Source organism: Talpa occidentalis, unplaced genomic scaffold (genome assembly GCF_014898055.3).
Source record: "Talpa occidentalis isolate TD23 unplaced genomic scaffold, MPIMG_talOcc4v2.1 talOcc4.7, whole genome shotgun sequence".
Classification (NCBI taxonomy): domain Eukaryota; kingdom Metazoa; phylum Chordata; class Mammalia; order Eulipotyphla; family Talpidae; genus Talpa; species Talpa occidentalis.
The window spans coordinates 95,109,851-95,122,897 of NW_023605083.1; the positions used below are offsets into that span (position 1 = coordinate 95,109,851).

The 13,047-nt window shown below is 38.5% G+C and overlaps 1 protein-coding gene across 1 annotated transcript in view; it reads left to right on the top strand.

Moving 5' to 3' along the window:
* The window catches only part of DNAH9 (dynein axonemal heavy chain 9), a 321,611-nt gene extending 310,129 nt beyond the window's left edge, over nucleotides 1-11,482 (top strand). Inside the window, exons 68-69 of the mRNA XM_037492667.2 lie at nucleotides 8,054-8,443; nucleotides 11,021-11,482. Coding sequence (XP_037348564.1) covers nucleotides 8,054-8,443; nucleotides 11,021-11,248 — 618 coding nt within the window. The 3' untranslated portion in view covers nucleotides 11,249-11,482. The remainder of the gene's footprint in view (nucleotides 1-8,053; nucleotides 8,444-11,020) is intronic.
* The last annotated feature ends 1,565 nt before the right edge of the window (nucleotides 11,483-13,047 follow it).

Here is a 13,047-nt window from a genome sequence, read left to right on the forward strand (position 1 = left end):
ATACTCTCATAGACACATCCAGAGTTAACAAAAACTAAAATGATTTTGTGAGGAAATAAATTTATTTTGGCTAGCATCTTGATATTGGACTGTAGATGTTACCAGTCCCTGGTATTTGGCCATGGCAGCGTGAGTTGACTCACACACTTGAGTAGTCAAGTTTATGAAGCACAGTGCTAATGCAATTAGGTAGGAAAAAGTTAAATAAACGTATACATGGAAAAATGAAGGTGTAAGAGGGTGGCAGCAGAGCTCAGGATAGGGAAAGTTTTTATTTTTTTTTAAGATTTATTTTATTTATACAAGAGCCAGGGTACAGGCCAGATGTACGTGAGGGTGAGAGAATTCACCAGAGACAGAGCAGGGAACAGAACAGGCAGACTGACGAAATACACTGCTGAGGAGGGGAGCAGAGGGCCGCAGGTGAGGTCTGCGCGCCATGTGGGTTACTCTGAGGCCTGCGGAGAAAGGCTGACAAATCATCATCATCCAGAGTCAGTAGTTTACATGAGGATACGCTCCTGGTGTTGGACATTCTATGGGCTTGGAGAAATGTACAAACATGTATCCGTCCTTAGCATATTTTATAAAACAGTGCTGCGCTCAACCGCCTGCGCCTGCTGCTCAATCGCCTGCTGCGCTCACAAACCTGCACCAGGGAGGCCCGGGAAAGTTTTTAAATCTAGGAAACTGAATGAGGAAAGATGTCATAGGGAGAAGCATTTCTAGTGGACTAAAAATTTGACCTCTAAGAGCTATATATTGTTTTAGGGAGAGGGCTTGAATTTACCTTTGGATAAGGGACTGTTCTGCATGGAAAATTGCCTGCTATCTTTTTCAGTAAACACAGCAGCAAGGCAAGTCCTTTCCCACTATTCTTGGCCTTACATTGCAGTCCCTGAATATAGATACTTTACATCTATAGTCTCTAATCAATTACCACCAGCCTGTGTAGCTATTTAAGTGCAAGTGAATTTAATTACAGAATTCAATATCAGTTCCTTAGGCATACTAGCTACATTTCATGTCTGTAATAACCACATATGACCTTATTGGCTCTGACTTGGAACATTCCCATCATCATAGCAACTTCTGTTGTACAGCACTGGCATGAACACAAAGGCTGAGTTTTCTAATTGGCAATATAAACTGTGGAATTTGCATTTTTGCCAGATTTGTTTTAAAAATCCTATATACTGCAATTTTAAAAAAATGTATCTCTTAGCCTATAATAGTACATACTTGCTTGTCAAATTGTGGTTAAGAAGATATGTAGGGGGGCTCCCCAGTGGCGCAGCGGTTGAGCGCTGGGTTGCAAAGCTGCCCGCAGCCTCTGCAGCGCCGGTTCGATCCCCGGCCACCGGAGGAGGGTCCCACATGGCGCACAGACCTCTCCTGCTGCCCGCTGCTCCCCTCAGCAGTGTATTTTGTCAGTCTGGCTGCTCTGCTCCCCGCTTTGGCTCTGGTGAATTCTCTCACCCTCCCGCGCTTCTGACTATACCCAGTGCTTGTATAAATAAATAAAAAATAAATCTTAAAAAAAAAAGAAGATATGTAAACAAGTCAAAACTAACATATAACACTCCAACAGCAGCAGGATACACATATATCTTAAGAGTATACAAACCTTCACCAAGATCAACTAAATCAAGGGCCATAAAACAAGTCTCAATAAGTGTAAGAAGATTAAATCATACAGACTCTATTCACCAACCATAACAGAGTTGAACTAGAAATCAATAACAAAAAGGTATCTAGAAGATCCCTAAATATTTATAAATTAGCACGTTTCTAAATAATTATAATTAATGGAATTAAAATAACAAAGTTGATATATAAAAATTACTAAGGTGTAGCTGAAGCAGTACTTAGAGGAGAGAACTTTATAACATGAAATGTAATTAGCAAAGAAAAAAGTTCTGAAATCAATAATCAACTTTCCATCAAACTAGAGAAAGGAAGGTAAAATAAACACAAAGCAAATAAAAGGAAAAAAATTTAGAGTAGATATTAATGAAATTGAGAACAGGAAAATATTATAGAACCAAAAGTTGGTTCTTTTATCAATAAAATTGGTTCTTTTATCAATAAAATATATAAACATTTACCCAGATTTGTAAGAAAAGAAGATACAATACACAACTTATAAATATCAGGAATAGAAGTAAAGAATCCACAAACCTTTTAGGCTTTAAAAGCATTATAAGGGAATCAAATGAATAATTTTCTGCAATTAAATTTACTTAGATGAACAAATTCTTTGAAAGATTATCTACCAAAGTTTACCCAAGAATAAACATACAACTTCAATAAGCCTTTATTGATCCAAGAAATTGAATTCATCATTCAGAATGTTTCACAAGGAAAATCTCAGACCCATATGGTATCACTGGTGAATTCTACAAAGTTTTTAATAGAACTTATGAAAAAAATACCAATTCTACATAGACCCTAACTTCAGGGAAGATGGAGTAGACATGCATCTCCCTATTCCTCCTGCCAAGTACAAATAAAAACCCTAAACGTTATATATAAAAGAGATATAAAAAGGCTCTAAAACATGTGGAGAAAAATGAAGACTGTTTAAGAAACTTAGACCCAAAGGAAGGACTTGGTGAGGAGTTTTCTTGCTTTTCTTTATGCCTCATATACCCCACACTTGGAGCTGAAAGAACCAGCAAACTAGGACCTCCCTGGTGGCATAGGGGTTAAAGTCTAAGCACTGTCAAGCGTATCACCAGCCACTGCAGCATGAGTTCCATCTCCAGCCAGGGAGATAACCCACATAGTGCAGACCTCTCCTGACTTGCCCACTGCTCCCCTCAGCAGTGTATTTTAGTAGATCTGCCTGTTCTGCTCCCCACTCCCAACCCCCCACTTCTAGCCTACACCCTAGTTCTTGTATGCATAAATATATAAAATAAATCTTAAAAAAAAAAAAAAGAGCCAGCAAACCAGAAATGCCAATGGGCACAAAGTCCCAGCCAAAGCCCACTTTTCTCTAGTCGAAAGGCCGGGAAAGAGACTAGCAAGACAGAAAATGTAGACAACTCTAATGACTGTGGATTTCTTATCAGAAACCATAAAGGTTAGGAGGGAGTGGCACAATTTTTCAAGTGCTGAAAGAAAAGAACTGTTCATCAGAAACTGCAGTCTAGACAAAATATCTTTAGAAAGGAAGGAGAAACTAAGACATTTTCAGATGAAGGAATATTCTGAGAGAATTTGTCACCACAAGGCTTGTATGCTGAAAACTAGGAATGAATTAAAAAATTCTTTGTTCATGCTTTAGATTATTCAACATAGTAAAGGCATCAATTCTACTCAAATTGATAGGTAGGTGTGATGAAATTCTTATCAAAATACCAGCAAGAATCTTTTGTAGATAGAGAGGTTATTCTAAAATTTATGTTGAGAGCAAAGGAACTAGAATAGCAAAAACAATTTTGAAACAGAATAAGGTGGGAGGAAGCAATTCACCTAATTTTAAGACATATAATGTACCTACAGTAATCAATACTGTGTGGTATTGGTGGAAGACATACAAAACAGATCAAGAAACTGGAAGCAGACCTTTCCAAATATCCCAACTGATTTTCATGTAGGAAAGATAGTCATCATCATTAGACATTAGGGAAATGCAAATTAAAATCATTATACATCAGGTAAACTAAAGTAAAAAATAGTGACAACTCCAATTTCAGACATTTCATTGGAGGTAAGATAGATTTTCAACAAATGGTGCTGAAGTCATTTGCCACAATAAGCAAAAACATCATTCAATCTAAGTCTCATACCTTATAAAAAAAAAACTCAAATTGGAATTGAGTTATTGAATACAGACTTAAGTATAAAAATTTTAGGAAAATAAAAATAAATGCTTCCAAAGGTAGGATCTAAATCTTAGACATAACATCTAAAACACAAACCTTAAAATTGAAATTTGGATTTTGTCCAAATTAAAAATCTTTGCTTGCAGAAAAGTTCCTTGTAATTAGAATGAAAAGACAATCTACCACTGGGTAAAACTATTTGCAATCCATATATCTGAAAAAGGACTGGTATATAGAATACATAAATAGCTGTCAAAACTCATTAGTAATAAAAAATTCATTAGATTCTAATAGATGAAAGATATTAAGACATTTCACTGAAAAGATTTACAGGTAGAAAATAAGCACATGAAAAGATAGTCATCATCATTAGACATTAGGGAAATGCAAATTAAGATCATGAGACATCAGAATAATTAAAGTAAAAAATAGTGACAACTCCAATTTCAGACAAGGATGTAAATAAACTAGATCACTCCTACATTGCTGGTGAGACTGTAAAATGGTACAGCCGTTCTGGAAAACAGTTTATTTTTTAAAAGCTAAACATGTAATTTCTATACAACCTAGCTATTGCACTTCTGGGCATTTATCCCAGAAAAACAAAAACTTATGTTCACATAAAAATCTCTACATAGATGTTTATAACAACTTTATTCATGATAGACAAACCTGGAAACAACCCAGATGTCCTTCAATGGGTGAATAGTTAGACAAACTGTGATACATCCATACTGCATTATTTCTGTTGTTGCTGTAATAAGTTACCATAAACTTAGTGACTTAAAATATTATCTTACAGTTTTGGGGATCAGAAGTATGAAATAAGTCTCATTTGGCTAAGGACGCAGGGAGATCTGTACATGTCCTGCAAACTCTAGGGCAGAATTCATTCTCTCGCCTTTCCCAGTTCCTAGAGACTGCTACATTTCATGATTTATGACCACTTCCATCTTTAAAGCCAGCAACATAGCATTTGCAACTTGTTTCTAACTCTCTCTGTCTGCCTGCCTCCTACAAGAATCTTTGTGATTGTATTAGGCCAACTCTGATAATCCAAGACAATCTTATCTCAAACTTCTTCACTTAATCACATTTGCAAGGTCCCTTTTTTGTCATTTAAGGTAACATAGTCACAGGTTCCAGGAATTAGGATCTGGACATCTTTGGAGAGATTATTATTATGCCTGCCACACATAACCAGGAATACTATACAGCAGGAAAAAAGAATGGACTGTTTGTTACATGCAAAAACCTGGAAGTATTTCCAGAGAATTGGGCCTCCCAGGTGGTGCAGCAGTTGAGCGCTGGGTTGCAAAGCTGCCCGCAGCCTCTGCAGCACCGGTTCAATCCCTGGCAGCCGGCAAGGGTCCCACATGGCGCGCAGAACTCTCCTGCTGTGCCCGCTGCTCCCCTCAGCAGTGTACTTCATCAGTCTGCCTGTTCTGCTCTCCGCTTCTGGCTCTGGTGAATTCTCTCCCCCTCTTGTGCTTCTGACTGTACCCAGTGCTTGTATAAATAAATAAATAAATCTTTAAAAAAAAAAAAAAAAGAATTTCCAGAGAATTACACTAAGTGAAAAACTATCCAATCCCAAAAGGTTTCATACTCTGATTCCATTTATATAATATTCCTGAAATGACAAACTTAAGGAAGTGGAAAATAGATTAGTTGTTACTGGGGGTGACAAAAAGTATGGGGACAGGTGGGAAGTGGATGTGGCTTTAAAGGGGCAACATGAGGAAACCTTGCAATGATGGAAATGTTCTGTTTTGTGACTCAGTATCCTTCACAACATCAGTATTCTATTTGTGATATTCTACTATAGCCCTGAAATATATCACCATTGGGAAAACTGGGTAAACAGTACCTCAATCTGTCTTGTTATTTCTTATTATTGCATTATCTCAAAAAGTTAAATTTAAATAAAAAACAGAGGGGCCATTTTCCATCAGATTTTATGAGAGCAGAATTAACTTGATACCAAAGACATTATAAGAAAAAGAGTGACAAATATTCCTCATAAACAAATGCAAAAATTCTTAGCAAAATGTTAGTAAATCAAATCATACAACATAAGAAAGTACATAATACTTAATGGGCACATGGGGTTCATCTGTGGAATGCAAGATTGGTTTGAACATTCACTGTATTAATGTATTAAATAAGAAAACTATATTATTCCCAGAAATGCAAAGAAATGTACATGAAATCTTGATTTTAAAATATCAGGAAAACAAGAATAAAAGGGACCATCCTCAACCTAATAAAAAAATCTCAGTTTTGGGAACTAAGCAAGGATATCCTTCCTTATCACTTTTAGTCATCATTAATACTTAGAAAGTCCTAAATTGTGCCTTAAGCAAGAAAAAGTTACACAGCTCAAATGGAGCCTCTTAAAAGAAAGGATTTAGTCTTTTAAATGATTTTTTCCTTTGTACTAAATTTAACCATTGTTATTTTATTAATCAACTATCTCTATGAAAAAATGTTATATAAATACTATACCACATAGAATAATGAATTATTATAGAACTACAGGCATGAGGAAGACCATATTGTCTCAAAAAGTTCATTTGGGTTCAACTATACAAGCAGTATGGTATAGTCACTATTCAGACACCTCTATTAGAAAGTAGAGATTCCAAGTAAAGAGAATGTTATTTTTTTTCTATTCTAATTCAATAATAGGATTCATTCAGCAATCAAGGAAATCTCCCAGAAGAGTCTAATTGTGGTTGGAAGTGACACACTTCGGTGGCAGACACAGTATACTTGCACCTGCCACTGGGCCTTGAGGTGGCCTCTGTCTCCTTCACAACCCACTGTTCTGGTCAGTTGCCTCAATACAGTTGAGGAAACATACGAATGAAGTCTATTTTCTATCCCTATTTCAAAGTCCATTTACTTAAGAGAAAAAAATATCTATAATCAGGCTATATTCATTCAGGCTAGTCTATCTGGAACTGAGCTGATTAGGGATGTCTAGCTTTTCTTTAAAATAGTAAGGTATTTACATATTAAAATATTCAGCCACCAGACTACAGTTCAGAAAGTGTGTATGTAATAAGTATACTCTCTCAGGGAAGTTCACAAAGAAGTTATTAGTCTTTTTTCTCTAATTTAGGAAATATGTTCATCCTAAGGAAGGTGTGCTTAATTCTTTTTAAGTTTCAAAAATTAAGAGAAAGAAATCAACCTAGAATTCCATGTTGCCAGTTTCCAATACCTAAAATCAATCCCATTTTAGCATTTTGCACCAAATGGGTGAAGCTTGCCTTAGTGTGTTTGGGCTGATATGATAGAATACCGTAGGCTGGATAGCTTATACACAACAGCAATTTATTTCTCTTACTGCTTAAGACTGGGAACACCATGATCAAGGCATCAATAGTGTCTGGTGAGTCACCTTTCTAGTTCCCAGACTGCCATCTTCTCATTGCGCCCTCACAAGACAGAAAGGGTAAGGGACCTCTCTGGGATCTTCTTTTAAGGGTGCTACTCCAACACCTAATTACCCGCCAGAAGACCCCATCCTGTCACACTGGGCATTAGGATCTAAACATAAGAATTGTAAGGGGACCCACATTCAGGCCATAACACAATCCTTATTGGGTACCCTAATCCCTTTGTAGAAACCACTGCAATACAGATAGGTGTTTGAGAAATTGCTAGAGATCCTTTTAACCAAAGTAACAAATCTTAATTTAAAAATGTAAAACTTTCATTGCAAATTTCATCTAGCAGTTGGAAGAAGAAAACTTAAAGTTGACTGTGTATCTAATACCTTGATTTCTGAGGGGAAATCTTGATTTGGGTGGGCTATAAACCTTGCAGTTTTTGGCTTCTTGTGTTTCTAAGCTGCATGCAAAAACCAGCAGGACTGCTGCAAAGATGGGAGGAGAGTCATGATGCTCAAGCCTTAGGGTAGAGTTGAATCAACACAAAATCCACAGGCAGCTTGAGATCCACAGCGCACCTTAACTTCTGTTAGTAGGAGGTATAGACACTGATGTCACTGAAGCAGTGACAGCTACTTTAAATGCTTTAAATGACCAGCTTCTATGAGACAAACCTCCCAAATCAACAGATAGGACCAGTCACTGTGCCACCCACCCCCGAGTCACATCCTATATGCCTAAATGCCGCGAGGTCCTCAGAGCCAGTTGTTTCCAGGGACTTGCTCCCATTCACTCTTTCTTGTCTCCCCTTGTCCTCAGGGGGAGCTGACCATGACCAGCGACATGGAGAACTTGCAGAATGCCCTGTACCTAGACACAGTGCCCGAGGCCTGGGCCCGGCGAGCCTACCCTTCCACAGCAGGCCTGTCAGCCTGGTTTTTGGACCTCCTTAACCGCATCAAGGAGCTGGAGGCTTGGATTGGAGACTTTGCAATGCCCTCCACTGTGTGGCTAACAGGCTTCTTCAACCCCCAGTCCTTCCTGACCGCCATCATGCAGTCCATGGCCCGCAAAAATGAGTGGCCACTGGACCAGATGGCACTGCAATGTGATGTGACCAAGAAGAACAGAGAGGAATTCAGGAGCCCTCCTCGGGAAGGGGCCTACATCCATGGCCTCTTCATGGAAGGGGCTTGCTGGGATGCTCAGGTAAAGCTAGGATGCACCAGAAGGCATCCTCTATGGGCTGATTAAATACACATAATTTCCCATAAATGTTCTGAAAGGGATGCCCCTGAAACTTTTTACCTAGATAACCTTTCCTTGAGATTGTCAAGCCATTATTATGCAGCCAGGGATGGTTTGAAGAGCTCAGGTTTTGCAAAGTAATTAGAAAGGAGTGGTTTAAAATAAGAGTTCTGACCCCAAAATACATAGAAGAAAAAATAGACAAAACACTCCAATACATTGGGCTCAAGGGTATCTTTGGGAAGTTGTTTCCAATGGCAAGGAAAACAAAAGCAAAAATAAACAAATAGGACTGTATCAAGCTAGAAATCTCTTGTACAGTGAAAGAAACTATCATTGCAACAAAAAGACACCCTACTGAATGGAGGAAAATTTTTGCATATCATACATCTGACAAAAGGCAGATATTCAAGATCTGCAAAGGACTGATACAACTCAACAAAAAGAAAATGAAGAACCCAATCAATAAATGGGCAAAAGAGTTAAACACTTTCCTGAAGAAGACTTACAGATTGTCAACAGGCATGTAAAAAATGCTCAGCATTACCATCTGGAAAATGCAAATCAAAACCACAATGAGATACCAGATCACTTCAGCGAGAATGACCCATATTAAAAAAAACAACAACAACAAATGCTGGTGAGGGTGTAGAGAAAAAGGAACACTGGTACACTGTTGATGGGAATGTAGACTGGACCAGCCCCTACAGAAATCAGTCTAGCAGTTTCTCAAAATACTAAAAATAGATATACTATTTGATCCAGTAATTACATTTCTAGGTATCTGTTCAAATAATATAAAAATCATTAATGCATATATGCACTATTCATTGCAATTATTTGCAATAGCCTAGTTATGAGAGCCACCTAAATTTCCCATCCACAGGCCAGTGGATTAAGATGTGGTATGTATACCGATGGAATACTACTCAGCTATTAAAAAAGATAAACTTGTCATTTGCAATAACATGGATGGAACTGGAGGATAATATGCTAAGTGAAACAAGTCAGAAGGAGAAAGACAAACACTGAATTTCACCTGTATGTGGACTATAGAAGGGGGAAAGGAACTGAGAAAACTAACCAAAACAAACCCTAGAAATATGACTACAGATGGGAGGCTGCTAAAGATGGGAGGCTGCTAAAGATGGGAGGGAGAGCTAGGATAGGGACAAGTTGGGGAGAGGGCCTAATGGCCTAAGTTAAAGTATTATGGGTGCTTTGATGCTGGGGATGGTGTGGTAAAGGTGTCTGGAAGTAGATTGCCTGGGTCTGAATCCCAGCCACACCTTTCATGAACTCTGTGATCTTGGGATTTAGTCCTACCTCTCCAAATCTTAGTTTACTCAACTGGTAAATGGGAAAATAGAGTCACATTGAAAATTAAATGAATTCATATACTGTGTAAAACCTTTAGCACAGTGCCTAGCACAAAGGGAGGAGTGCTCAAAAGGTGCTGTGTGACCTGGAGTTATTTCATTTCTCAGTCCACCTTCCTCATTCATGAGCTCTGGGAAAATAGGAATCCCATTTCCCTTGCACACCATTACCTGTCAGTAATGGGGAACCAGTAGATGTCATTTAAAGTGACATTTTTGAAAGGATTACTCACCGAAGGCTAATAAATATTTGAGTCATCAGAAGATCAGAGAAGATATTTTGTAGTAGATAGGAAACGCAAACAAGCACAGATAGCTGGGCTAAATGACATGAACAAGGATGGATAACTCTAGAACAAGTTTCCATTTGTTATATGCATGACCTGCTTAGTCAAATATTCCATTTGCCAAGTGACACTGAACTATTCATAGCTGTCAGTACAAAACTAATGGAGAAAAACTATTAAATGATCTAGAAGATACCAGGACATGTAAATAAGCATATAGAACTGGAGAGCATTGAATCATGCCCCCCCGCCCCAAATCCATGTCTGCCCAGAATCTCATATGACATTATTTGGAAATAAAGTCTTTTAAGGTAAAATTAAGATGAGGTGATACCAGCATAAAGTAGGCCCTAAACCCAATGAATAGTACTGTTGATGCACATATGGGCACACTACCCCATGACACAAAAGCCAAAAGTCATGCCACCACTTGCTGAGAAAAGAACCAGTTAAATGCAAGGTCACCTGGCAGGAAACTGAGACAAGGCTCAAATCAGCCTTCCCAAGGACTGGGCTTTGGGCGGTATTTACAGGGTTGAAGAACAAAGATAATATCTTTTAAAATGCACACTGGTAGAATCTATTCAGTTGCTTTCTCTGCTGAATCACGGTGTAACTAGAATTTGGGTCCAGCACTGCAACAAACTGAGCACTACTCACTATTGGTGATCATTCAAACTTTAAAGGGATTCATTTGTATGTGATAAATATCCCTACTTGAAGAGATTTAAGCTGAGAAATAGTAGAAATATATCTTCCATCTATCAAATGTATTCCATCTTAGGTTGTTGAGCGAGCCTGTGAAGGGACCTCTCATCTTTGGGATCTTCTGACAGATCTGGTCTAAGATGTTTTTATCTTCTTGTCTTCAGGCTGGGATCATTACAGAAGCAAAGCTGAAGGATCTGACACCCCCCATGCCTGTAATGTTCATCAAGGCCATTCCTGCAGATAAGCAGGATTGCCGTAGCGTCTATCCCTGTCCTGTATACAAGACTTGTCAGCGGGGGCCCACCTACGTGTGGACTTTCAACCTGAAGACTAAGGAGAATCCATCTAAGTGGGTCCTAGCTGGAGTAGCCTTGCTTCTCCAAATTTAGCTTCCTGCAGTCACTGAGAAAACGAAGCTAGTCTGGAACTGACCAGAGGGACAGGTGGGTGACACATAGAAAGGTAAGAAATCGTAAGCACTCACAATGCTGTAGAATTCCTTTAGGAAACTTGGAGAGAAGTGTCCAAAGTGAGACTAAGCTGTAAAAGTGTGAACCCAAGAACTAGGGCAGAATTTCCTAACACCAAGTCCTTCCTAATAAAGTGGTTTCTTCTTCAACTGTGTCTGGCCCAGGCTTTGAAAGTTTCAGTCATAAATGATCATGAAGAGAGCGAGAGAAAAGAGCCACAAACACTTAACCCCTGACAGTGTGACTTGGCACTCTGCTCAGTACCAGAGCACCTGTTATTTCATGGACTAGGGCCATTGGCATCACCCATGACAATCTGCATTTTAACAAGCTCGCTAAGTTAATCATATGCACGTGACATTTTGGGAAACATTCTAGATCATGGTCATCACACTTTTTTCTGTAAAGGAATAGACAGTAAATATTTTAGGTCTTGAGGTACATGCCGTTTCTGTTACAAATACTCAACTCTGCCATCATCTCTCAATGCAGCCATAGAGAATAAATAGGTGTAACTGAATTCCAACAAACCATTATTTGCAAAAACAGGCAGTGGGCCATATTTTGTTGATTACCACTCTAGAGCATAAGGGGAACATGTATGTGATAGTCATACTTCATTAATTCATACCTCTATTCAGCAAATTATCTAACAGCAATTTGCCAAGGACACAACCGTGAATGAGGCAGGTTGTTTCCTTGTGTATCTGTTATCCTTCAGACCATTTAAGAGGAACCCAAGGAGAAATCCTTCACTTAAAATTTTTAACATAGAATTTTGTAGATTTTCCTCTGTGGAACAAATTTTTTCTGGAAACCCAGAGTTCCACAGTTTTCATGAGTTTTAAAGAGCTCTGTGGGGAAGCCTGATTGGTAAGAAATGTCTGAGAGAAACCAGTACTCCAATTGGGATCATTTCCTTTTATTCTTGGAGAAACTTATTTTTGGATTAAGTACTATTTCGAACAGTGGTCCTTAAAATTAAGCAGGCATCAGAATACCCTGGAAGGCTTGTTGAACCAAGATTGCTGGGCCTCCACCCTTCAGTGTTTATGATTCAATGAACCTCACAAATTTTCCATGCTGCCAGATAAGGGGGCCACACAAATCCTGATGCCAAACATACAAATCTATTATGCAGAATACAAAATCTAGTGGCAATTCCTTCATGATTTTCCTGCTTTCTGCTCTGGTTTCTATATCTAAAGAGGGGACTTACTCTTCATCTTTACACTCTAGGGAGTTATAAAATTCCTCCTGGAGTTCAAAAGCTCCAACTTGAGCTTTGTCTCTTTTCTCTCATCAACCAGTAATGTACTTCTCATCATCTTGCCTATGGCATAATCTGTTTTCAGGGAAACAGCTCCATCCTCTTCATTAACATCATCCCTCTGACCCTCACTGAGAAAAATACAATCAGACAGGCAAGAGAAGGGCCAAGATGGAAGTATGTCACCAAATGAGAGCTGGACAGTTTGTGGCATGCGACTTCTATTGCCAAGAACAAGTGGGCAGCTGAACCATATGTGTTAATAACCCCCATATGTGTTATAACAGTACTATAAATTAGATAAATACTACTGATTTTTTTTCCCTAACATCTCAGACAAAACATGATAATAAAGGTAATTTTAAAACACAGAACATTTTGGCAAAAATGATAGCCTATGTAGGATGCCAGGAGAAAGAGGGGCAGATTGAGGAAGAGCACAAGTAGG